General features: G+C 34.0%; 1 protein-coding gene across 1 annotated transcript in view; it reads right to left on the bottom strand.

The window, feature by feature from the left end:
• The window catches only part of LOC134283837 (ATP-dependent RNA helicase SUV3 homolog, mitochondrial-like), a 158,796-nt gene that overhangs the window by 42,645 nt on the left and 103,651 nt on the right, over positions 1 to 12,500 (bottom strand). The window contains exon 9 of the mRNA XM_062766358.1: positions 6,215 to 6,343. Within this exon, the coding sequence (XP_062622342.1) occupies positions 6,215 to 6,343 (129 nt within the window). The remainder of the gene's footprint in view (positions 1 to 6,214; positions 6,344 to 12,500) is intronic.

Below are 12,500 nucleotides of genomic sequence, written 5' to 3'. Positions count from 1 at the left end.
AAACTACGACATCATATTACTTATTTAGTTATGAAAATCTAATCTATTCTATTACATATGTACAAATAATATGAATGCCTCTTTGCATCATCCTTTCAGAATATAATCACTGTTGGAAAATGTCTACAGTACATGTAAAAGTTTGCTAAAAATAAATCATCTTAAAAAACTAAAATGCAATATGTCAACAGATTTTGGAGTTGGTTTTTTTTTTTTTTTACATATATAAATTACCACGGAATCGCTTTGACATGGAAATATATGTTTGGTTGTTACAACTGTGGTATTTCATTCTAAGAGTCAATAGTTTTCTTTCTCTTCTAAAATCCATATTTTAATTTATTAATTAAAATAATTAGCATAACGGTATTTATTTTATAACTATACAAATTTTTTCGTTTATACTACAGCATTTGGTAACAAAAACACCTTTTAAAGCTGCAAAAAAATATTTTTTACATATTGATTTTAAGCAGATATTGGCAGAAAATATTGTAAGAAACTTCATTTACTTATTTTACATATTGTGAATGTATCATCTTTCTCAGGACAATTTCGTAAAATTTATTTTAATTATTTCTTTATTTCTTTTTATATTTTTTGTTTATTTGTATTTTAGCAACTGACATTACAATGCAATAGAATACAGGTGACTCGATTTCAATCTCTCCCAGTTCAAGGGATTGCAAGAAAAGTTCCAGATATCGAGGGGTTCGAGAGATAAAATGTAAATAAAATCCGGAATTTTCAGTTCCGATCATCAATGTTCTACAATTAGATACCGGAAGTATATGTAAATATTTACATTTCCAATGTCTTTGTCCGAGATAAAATTACCAATTGTAAATGTAATTTATTTCCTCATGAATGTTGTGTGATAATTTTATGCATAAACGCCGAAGGCGTTTATGCAAATTATCACACAAGCCAATCCATTGATCACTTCATGAATTCAAAAAATAAGACAGTTATTCCTTAAATAAAGTCATTGCACGTTTTCAGTTGTATATTTACAGGTTTACTTGATATCAACAACAATGACTGTATTTCAAATAAATAAAACAAATTTCTATAAAGTTTCAATATTTATTTGTTCTTCTTTCATGATTGCATGAAACCCGAATAGTAATTGTTGGCTATTCCACGGCTTGATCAGGTCCTTCACCAGTGTTCACCATATTTTTCATAATCAGTATTCAGTCCTTGAGAAAGGAATTTATTGCCATACTTGGATTATCTATACTCTAAAAAACTTCATTGTCTACGGGAACTTATAATGAAATGAACGTCTATAAATTATTTTCTAAAAACCATTGTCTCGGCTTCAAGTCAAAATAAGTTGTGAATTCATTTAAAATTTACCAATAATAACCATTTAATTATATCAATGCATGGACGACCCACAGGTTTAGTGTCAACTATTAAACACCAATTAACACCTCCATGCCAGCCCCAGGCATTCATTGTTTTCAAGGTAAGTCCAGGCTGCATCAATTTTATGCTTGATTGGCGTGTATACTTCGCAATCAAATCTTCGAGAGATAGGGAGTAAAATTCAATGAAATATATGTAACGGGACCCAGGTTTTGGTTCCAGAGATAGAGAACTTTGAGAGATAGAAGTTCGAGAGATCAGGAGTAAACTTGCTTAGTTAATATATAGAGGAAAAAATGGACTGGAGGTTTATTTGAGAATCGAGAACTTCGAGAGATCAGAGTTCGAGTCATCGAGAGTCACCTGTAGTTTCAATGAAAGAAAAACACTTAGAGGCATTCCAAATAAATCGTTCATCTTGCATTCACCATTCTTTGCGCTCGCGTTTGCACTCTGTTTGCGTTTTGCATTCATTCACCGCTCACAAATCGTTCACCAAGTTGCGTTCAGTGTTCACACATTGTTCACTCACCATTCGCTCTGCGTTCGTTCACCGTTCAAGAACGTTTTAGGGACTGTACATGTACTGTGACACAGGACCTTGATTTGGTACAACTCCTTACTCATCGACTCTTATGCAAACGCTCTTACCATTGTGTCAGGCTGGTGACATTACGTTATCAGGCAGGTATGAAGAAGTTACAGGTAACACACTAAAGGACTGAAGGGTGTCTTCTACCTATTCCCACTTTTTAAAAATCTCAATTCCACCTATTCCCACTTGCATATAACAATGTTTAGATAGTTTAACAATAATTAGACTAATTACATTCCCTCTTAGATTTACCTGTATTTTGTACATTTTAAGACAGAAAATAATTTTGTGAAAAATATTATCTATTTCCTTCAACAAGAGGCCCATGGGCCTTATAGGTCACCTGAGCATTATGCAACAACTTTCCATTGATTGAATTTGATCCATGTTTTAAGCCAGATGCTATAGCATTTACAATTTGGTCATCATAACTATACACTTAGCAGTTCCTTAGTTTGGTTACTTTATACCCATAGGCAGGGTAGGGGAACAAAAAAATGCATTTCAACTAATCAGTAATATTCAGCAATAAGTAGTGCCCCTACCACACATGAACCCTTGACTCCTAGGCCTAGATGCACACATTGCACTATTTTTGGAAAGGCATCCTTGCTTTTCAAAAATATTTGATTAATACCAAAGAGCACATTTCAAACAATTCATTCATTTTCAGTATATAAGTATAGCCCCCCCCCCTCTATGGTACAACTGACCCTGGGGCCTTGAAATTTACAATTCTTGAAGATTAGGGACTGCTCATAACTACATAGGCAGTTCATCTGCTTAAAACCTAGGAGCAAAGAAGAAGATTTTCAAAGATTTAATGTTTTTTCTCTATATACATGTATAATCAATACAGCCCCGCCCTAACACCAGAATCCCTGACCCTGGGGCTACAAAATTCACAATTTTGGTAGAGGCACTCTTGCTCATCATAATTATGTACTTAGTTAGTTTATTTAAAACCTAGGAGCAGAGAAGAAGATTTTCAAAGAATTCATGTATTTTCACTATATAATCAATACAGCCCCACCCTAACACCAGAACCCCTGACCCTGGGGCCATAAAATTCACAATTTTGGTAGAGACACTCTTGCTCATCATAATTATGTACTTAGTTAGTTTATTTAATACCCAGGAGTAAAGAAGAAGATTTTCAAAGAATTCATGTATTTTCTCTATATAATCAATAGAGCCCCGCCCTAGCACAAGAACCCCTGACCCTGGGGCCATAAAATTCACAATTTTGGTAGAGGCACTCTTGCTCATCATAACTATGTACCTAGTTAGTTTATTTAATATTCAGGAGCAGAGAAGAAGATTTTCAAAGAAATAATGCATTTTCACTATATACTTATTAAGCCCCGCCCTAGCACAAGAACCCCTGACCCCAGGGCCATGAATTTCACAATTTTGGTAAAGGACTCAATGCTGATTACAATCATGCAAACAGTTTGACTGCTTGATGTCCAGGAGTAAAGAAGAAGATTTTTAAAGATTGCATTAATTTTAGTGGTTTTGGCCCCACCCCCTAGGTCCCAGGGGGGCAAGGATCATGAAATTCACAATTTTTGTTCCCCTTCACCCATAGATGCTTTGTGCCAAATTTGGTTGAAATTGGTTCAGTGGTTGCAGAGAAGAAGCTGAAAATGTTCAAAAGTTTACGACCGATTGACGACGAACGACGAACGACGTACGACGTACGACGGACGACGACGGACAAAAACAGATAGCAATAGGTCACCTGAGTGACTCAGGTGACCTAAAAATAGGGATTTAAGAGAGTAACAAAAAAGGTCTTACAAGAAACACACTTTAATAGCTTGATTTTTAGAACAAATGATAAATAGATTTATTGAGGTAAAGATATAGGTGGATTCTAGAATGAATAGATTAATGTGGAAAATATGATTTAATTCCCTGTAAAACCTTTTTTTTCCTTTCAAATATTGGTAAAGATTCTGATTTATTACAGGTAACTCTTGATGGCTCGAACTTCGATCTCTCGAAATTCTTGATCGCTCGAAGTGAGTCTCCTTTCCCTAATTTTCCCCTATATTACTAAGCAAATTTACTCTTGATTTCTCGAACTCTTGATCTCTCAAAACCCTTGATCCCTCGAAGTCCAAATGCAGTCCCGCTATGCATATTCTATTGAAACCTCAATACCTCGAAGTGGCTATGTGTATACTACAAAGTTACATAATAAGCAACTTTACCTGGACATTTAATGGCCTCAGGCAGAAGACGCGGGTCTCATGAAACGGGATCTTTATTCAGGTGACACTTATACTGTAAGGTGATAATTGATTTATAATTAATCTTATGTTGCCTATATGCTATTAAAATAATTATCATAAACTGTATTACGATAATTTAGAAACGCGGTGTCAATGCGAAATTGTCATTGTAGATTACAAGACGAAACACTTAATAAATTTTATTTTTATTTCGAATCAGTGTCAACTGGAATATGAAAATTCAGAAACAGCCTCAATGTCAATATGACGACTTTTGTTGGATAAATACTTATAAAACTTCGTTCAATGCATATGTTTGGAAAAGTCAAATAGCCATGTACCACGCGACGCTGTAAAATGTCGATTTCATATAACGAATGCGTTGTATGATGTCCATAATTATAAAGAATAAATAAATATATACGAACTGACGATGTACATATTTTGCTTTACTCAGTTTAATAATTATTCATCTAAAATACGAAAATATATAATTGTTTTATAAAAACCACATTTAAAAAGTTAGCACAGAGCACTGCATGAAAATCATTACATCCGGTAAGACTAATTTTAAAACCTGTCAAACGAACCCGGAAAATTCCGGACTCTTGAAAACTCGAACAAAGTTTTTCCTCGGTCCCACGGACTGCGAGGTATCGAGAGTTACCTGTATTTTAACAAGAGGCCCATGGGCCACATCGCTCACCTGAGCACTATGGCTAGGAAAAAGTAGAAATTGGTTTATTATTGAAAAGTTTAAATCCAAAAGTAGTCCCATGACCATGCAATCATGGCTTTGCTATTATTGAGAAGAAAATTTTTAAAGAATTTTTCTATATATATGTCTATGTAAACCTTTGATTGGCCATTGTGGCTCTGCCCTACCCCCCGGGGTCATGATTTGAACAAACTTGAATTTACACTACCTGAGGGTGCTTCCACATCAATATGATCAATTATGGCTCTGCTATTTTTGAGAAGATTTTAAAGAATTTTCTTATATATATCTATGTAAAACTCTGATCAGCCATTTTGGTCCCACCCTACCCCAGGGGGTGATGATTTGAACAAATTTGAATCTACACAACCTGAGGATGCTTCCACATAAATACAATCAATTTTGGCTTTGCTATTCTTGAGAAGAAGATTTTTAAAGAATTTTCCTATATATTTCTATGTAAAACTTTGGTCAGCCATTTTGGCCCCGCCCTACCCCTGGGGGTTATGATTTGAACAAACTTGAATCTACACTACCTGAGAATGCTTTAATATAATTATGATCAATTATGGCTTCGCTATTCTTGAGAAGAAGATTTTTAAAGAATTTTCCTATATATTTCTATGTAAAACTTTGGTCAGCCATTTTGGCCCCACCCTACCCCTGGGGGTCATGATTTGAACAAACTTGAATCTACACTACCTGAGGATCTTTCCCCAAAAGTTTCATCTTTCCTGGCACAGTGGTTCTTGAGAAGAAGATTTTTAAGACATACCACCAAATTTTCATTAACTCCCAATTATCTCCCCTTGAATGAGGGCGTGGCCCTTCATTTGAACAAACTTGAATCCCCTTAACCCAAGGACGCTTTGTGGCAAGTTTGGTTGAAATTGGCCCAGCGGTTCTTGAGAAGAAGTTGAAAATGTGAAAAGTTTACAGACAGACAGACGGAGAGACAGACAGATGCTGGACAAAATGTGATCAGAAAAGCTCACTTGAGCCTTTGGCTCAGGTGAGCTAAAAAGCAAATATACCTGTGTTGTCCTCCACAGGTTTCCTTCAATCATTGTTTATACAGTAATTGTATGTTTTCATAGTTGATTATTTGTTGACATAAAATTCCACCTATTCCCACATGAAATCTTACCTTTTTCTACCTGATTTTCAAAAAGTGGGAATAGGTAGAATAAACAGCTGAAGGACATAAATGCTATAATACAATACATTTTATCTTAAGATGGGTGGATAAAAAATTCCATGAAAACTTTAACTTAAAGAGAAAGATACCTGGAGGAAGACTGCCATATATTACAGCCACACTATGTCCAAGCCTCTCCAGCTCCATACATACGTTGTAAATCTTCAGCTTACTGAAGCACACCAAACAGTCCCCAGACTGCACTTCTTGTAGGGATTCTATCAATATCAGAACAGTACTGTTAATATTGAATACTTAAAGTCTTAAAACTGTATAAAGTATTTAATATCATCTCAGTTTAGTTTACTCTTTCAGAATATTTACAAGTAAAAAAACACATATTAAAGTATTTATTATCATCTCATTTTAGTTTACTCTCTAAGAATATTTACAAGTAAAAAAACAAAATTTTGCAACATTTCATAGCATACGTTAACATTTCAGAATCATTTTCTCTTTTGATTACTTGTACAGTAAAACTCGTTTAGTACGAACACGGATATTGTGAATTCACGGGTATAGCGAAGTCATTTTTGATACCAAAATAATAATTTTCATGAATTTCTTATAAGGATATAACGAATTACGGCTATAGCGAAGTAATTTCATAGGCCCCAGTGACTTCGTTATAACTGAGTTTTACTGTATGCATTTTATGTCAAGAGGACGAATCTAATAAACATAAAATGTTAAACCGATTTGTAATCTGTGTCATTGAAAAATTATGTTATCATGACATTTTTTTTCAAAATAATTTTCCCCTTGAAAAGTCATTTCAAGGACAGGTGAACAAATACAAACTTTTATTAAAAATCCTGAAAAAAAAACATACATGCCAACTTTTGAAAATTCCCATGGGGGATTTAGCGCGTGACGACAATTTTCAAAGCTCTAAATTCGCGACATTTTGTCGTAAAATTAAATGATAATGAAATGATCTTTTTTTTAAATTTATAATATTTGATATCACTTATTAATACAACTTAAGGATTAATTTAACACAAAAAAATTAGTTTAAAAAAATTAAAAAAAATTTTTTTTTTCCAAAATTGAAATATTTTTGCTAAAATAAGTGCTTCTCTCATTAAAAACATGTTTTTTTTCTACCAGGACATATACATCATGTAATTTAGTGAAAAACTGAAAATTGTACAACTTTTAAATCATTTTTTTCAAAGGCTAAAAAATATATGAGGTTTTGATACTGTAAAGTCCTGTTTCTGGAAACATTTTTGAGATTTTTTAATTATATTTCAATTAATTAGAGATTCTAATAAGGTATTAAATTTACTGAAATTTATACCACCTATCCAAAGGAGAATTATTTTTTTTTTTACAGTCATGAAATTTGTCAGGCTTGATGGTGCCATGTGGGTATTTCCTTAAGTCATGCACATACCCATAAAATATTACTTTTGGGAGAAGGAAGGGAAAAGAAATTCTAACTGACATACACTTGATTGTTTCATCTTAATTTCATAATATTTTAACTGGCAAACTTTACAATATTTTTCATTATAGGTAGATAAAATCAGCAGCTATGCTTTGTAGTTTTCTACTTTCGTTTTCAAAAAACGATCACTTTGGATTCCGATTTTATAGTTTAATTAGTATTTCATTGTCTTTAATTTATGTTTTTAATAAAATGACTAACAGTTATCACGTTAATCTATGTGTTTCACCTTGCATACCCCTTAAAACGGACAAGATAATCCCCTAATTGCCCCAAGCTATAAGCTACTCGTACCTGGACAACTGCGTGCGTTCATGCGTGAAGTGATTTCCTGTGGCTAATTAGTAATGAACACCTGGTTAAATAAACAGTGAAACTTATCTGTGTGCATTGAATATACAAGTCTGACATTGTTATCCCGATTGTCAAAATTCAGCGGTAGGGAAACTTTTAAAATCTGAAATTTTAAGGTGATTTTTTTTTCAAATCGGGAAATTAGGGCAATTTTTCTCTCCCGATCGGGAAGACGGGATGAAAGGGTAAAATCCGGAGGATCCCACCTAAATCGGGAAAGTTGGCATGTATGTTCTTGATAAATTTTTTTTTTAAATAAATCTTTTGCTTAGAAGAACTTCTTTACTATTTTTATTTTAATGATTTTCCACCCCTTTTTAATCACAAATCACGGGAAAACAAATAGACCAATTATATAGACTTTTATATCTGAAGGTTGAAAATAGTGGTATTTTGATATTTTAGAAAGTTTAAAAGTTTGATTTTGTAGAGAGCATTTTGTGGATTAAGAAAAATTAATTTTTAACATTTAATCAGCAATTCCATTCTATAACTAGCACTGAAGTTTGTTTATCAATTTGCACGCGCTCATCGTATATATACGTCAAATGTTATATTAGGGGAAATGTATTTACACTAGGATACATTGTAATTTATAAAAGCCTAATGCACCAGCTTCCAGTAGCTAAATCAGTCATTTGTATCACTTATGATCAAACTCACAGTTTCTGATTGAGAACATTTTGTCCTTGAGGTTGAAAATCGCTGACAATGATTCCCAACTGTCTTGTATTTTCAATAAACAACTCCAATTGTTGTTCCAATGCCTCAAACTTGTCAGCCTTATCCGCCATCTTGCTTAGTCTTATGTTTCCGGTTGAATGCACGTGAAAATATGCTACGGGATCGCAATTTTCATTTCATTGAATTTGCAGAGTCGGTGTCCTGGTAACACTCGATTGTCACTTCTGTAAAATATTGAGTTCATTTTTTTAAACATACCATGAACAGGGGGAAAATATGTGTGATTGTATCACCATTTTGTACTCAAGACGTGTGAGATGCCTAAATGTGCATAAACTTTGTATTGCGAAATCGCAACCTTCCACTACAAACCTACTTTCGGTTTCACTTTAACAGTCACCTCCAACATGCATTCGTTGAGGATTCTGAAGACTTTAACATACAGCAGTGTTTCGAAGACAGTGTTCATTTCTGCGAGGCTATTATGTGTTGACATTCTGAATTGTAAAAGAAATAATTTGAAATGTTATTCAACCCAAAATCAAGAGAAATCAAGCAAAGAAAGTTCAGAGAAAAGCACCGGTACCGAGTTGGACGTCAAAAGAAAGAGTCCTTATGAGGGCTTATCAGCAGGACAGAAAGGTAATAATGGAGTAGATGGAAGTCCTTTTATTTAAGTAATTTTTTTTCTGATTTACTTGTGTTACCTTTGACTCATGACAGCAGGGACTTGTATTGTGAAAAATTTTGTAGTAGTCTATACTCTCTTTAAATACAAAGCAATGCATGTCAACATGCCCAAAGAAAGAAGGGTCTACTGTATGGTCCCCAGTACAGTATTCTAGCAACATGTACAATGAAGTACAACAATCCTATGATGGCATTATTTGTGGCATGTACAATGTCTCATACCACTTAAAGGTGACAAACAAATCCAGTTTTTGACTCAAGGTCTACAGTCAGGGGTGTGACTGAAATCCATCATTTTTAAAAATGATGGATAATGGTCATTTCTTCTAAGTATATAATGTACACAATTTTCTGATTTTTGTAAATATGACGTCCTTTCATCATATTTCCATTCTCAAGTCAATTTTCCCATCCCATTTACTACAGTAATTAGATATAGTACACTATCCTGCCATAGACCCTTGTGTAGAGAAACATCTTGACAAGTAATTGAAACCAAAATAATTTAGTGCGCCCCGTAAAACTAATGAGATAATTAGTGTCAAACCTAACAATTTGATAAAAAAAGAGAAAAACAGTCATTTTTAATATCAGAGATAACTCTATTTCTAAAATAAATTTCAAAATAGAAATGACTGTTTTTCATCATTTTACTAAAAAAAGATGGATTTCCATCATTATTAAAAATCAATTTAATGACTGAAAATCATCATTTTTAAAAATGATGGATTTCAATCACACCCCTGACTGGTCTATGCTCAGAAAAAAATTATATGGATCAGTTGAAGCCTGAATATATAAATAAAGTTTACAGAATTAGTGTTAAGCTTGTTGAATGTGTTTGTCATATTTTAAACAATCATCTCTCACCAGACTTAAAAGAACCACCAAATTAGCTTGGATTGCAGGGGAAAATACAACTATGTTGTACTAATCAGATGTTGATGTGTCGTATATGAGTGGCATGTTTGTACAATTATTTTTTTTTCATTTAGTTGTTGAGGCAGGCAAAGATTTGACTTATATAGGAGTTATCCTTCTTGGAGGTGGTGCTATTGGTAAGATTGGAGAATCCTTTAATTATAAGTCAATTCTTGTACACAGAACAGAAAGCAATTTTTTCTGATCCCAATTTTAACAGAATGATTTATTAGTATTATCTGTGAACTGTGTAACTTTGACCTTTTTTTACTGTCATTTTTTCAGGTTATGTCCTCTATAACTTATACCAGGAACTGTGTGGTACGGATGGAGCGACAAGTGTGTACAACGCGGCAGCAGACATCTGCATAAAAGATGACAGGGTTAGTATTACTGATACGGTGATACCTGGCAGTTAGTACTATGATACTAGATGTTAGGGTTTCAGTTGTTGACAAATGTGTATCAGAGATTTCACATCTCTTTTAATGGAGCACTTTCAGAAATGGATGACTCAGACAGTAGTCATTTTTTTGTGTTGGACTTGTACGTAATAGACACTATAATTGATAGGAATGCAAAATAAAACAGATCTATAGATTCGTGTTGTCTCTTTGTTCCACCCTGTGTTTTGTGATCACAATATGAAAAAAAAACAGTTGTAAATGGTCATGATTCTAACCCTTAATTGACATTCCGCTTACATGGGATGTTTTAGTCTACCTCTTAAAACATGTATGTTTGATGCTACTCCTACAAGTAAGAGGCTCGGTATCTCGCTGTCAACCTCTAGCATGCTGGAGTGATGTGACCCAGAATGTCTTTTATAACAGAGTACTACCTTTCAGGTGATCAATGCTATGGGAGAGCCCATTAAGGTATTTGGAATGACAGACAGAAGAGGCCGGAGGAAGCATGTAAGGTAACTCATCCTTTGGCTTACAAAAGAGCACTTAACATTACTGGGAACATACTTTTTTATGGGGTCACAGTTTCTGTTCAATGTGCAGGTATAAACACTGATTTCTTGGATTTATACCACCGTATGGCTTTTCTATGCTAGGACAAATTTTTAGGACATAGCTAAAATACCATATGGAAAATGTTCTTTTACATTTCGTCTCTGGTACAATTTTTAATAATTTAAAGAAAACCTATTAGGTTAATGTTGTTTTGGTCTATAAAATTTGGGGGAAATGGAAGTGTAAATCAGGAGAAAAAAAATCATTGAACTGTAGAGTATATCCTTTTTAAGTCACCTGAGTCTTTCAGGTGACCTATTGCTATCCATTTTTTGTCCGTCGGCGTTCGTTGTGTGTCTTTTGTCGTGCGTTAACATTTGAACATTTTCAACTTCTTCTCTGAAACAGCTCAACTAATTTCAACCAATTTTGGCATAAACCATTAATGGGTGAAGAGGAACAGAAATTGTGAATTTCAGGGTTCCTACCCTGTCCCCCCCCCCCTCGGGGACTGAGGAGTGGGGCTAAAACCACCAAAATTAATGCAATCTTTAAAAATCTTCTTCTTTACTTCTGGGCATCAAGCAGTCAAACTGTTGGCATGATTGTAATAAGCAGTGAGCCCTGTACCAAAATTATGAAATTCATGGCCCCATGTTCAGGGATTCTGGGGTTAGGGTGGGGCTATATATAAATCATATAGTGAAAGTGCATTATTTCTTCGAAAATCTTCTTCTCTGCTCCTGGGTATAAAACAAACTAAGTACATAGTTAAGAAAGAGTGCTTCATCAAAAATTTTGAAATTCTTGGCCCCAGGGTCACAGGTTCTGGTGTTAGGGTGGGGCTATGCACATATATAGATCATATAGTGAAAGTGCATTATTTCTTTGAAAATCTTCTCTACTCTTGGGTAATAAACAAACTAAGTACATACTAGTTATGCTGAGCAGGAGTGCCTCTTCAAAAATTATGAATTTCATGGCCCCAGGGTCAGAGGTTCTGGTGTTGGGGTGGGGCTCTTTGAATTTCTTCTCTGCTCCTGGGTATTAATTTAACCCCTTTCATGCAAAAGATTTTAAGCATTTTTAGACAAATTTATATTAAGATATTTTTAAGTATTTCTTGTAATTTTTGTGTATACCAATGTATATATATTCTGAAAGCAGGTATTGTGTAGTTTCTGAAAATGATTATAAAATATTGTTTCAGTTGTCATGGCAACGAAATACACTAAATCATGCTGGAATTTTCATTTATTCAAGAATGAGTTTCATTCTATGAAATCTATCTTATATATGCCTGACTAAAAC

The sequence above is a fragment of the Saccostrea cucullata genome, unplaced genomic scaffold, assembly GCF_032062105.1.
Source record: "Saccostrea cucullata isolate Sc308-1 unplaced genomic scaffold, CSIRO_AGI_Scuc_v1 ctg146, whole genome shotgun sequence".
NCBI lineage: Eukaryota > Metazoa > Mollusca > Bivalvia > Ostreida > Ostreidae > Saccostrea > Saccostrea cuccullata.
Note: the sequence above shows the minus strand (reverse complement) of the source record. Positions and strands in the feature narration are given on the sequence as shown.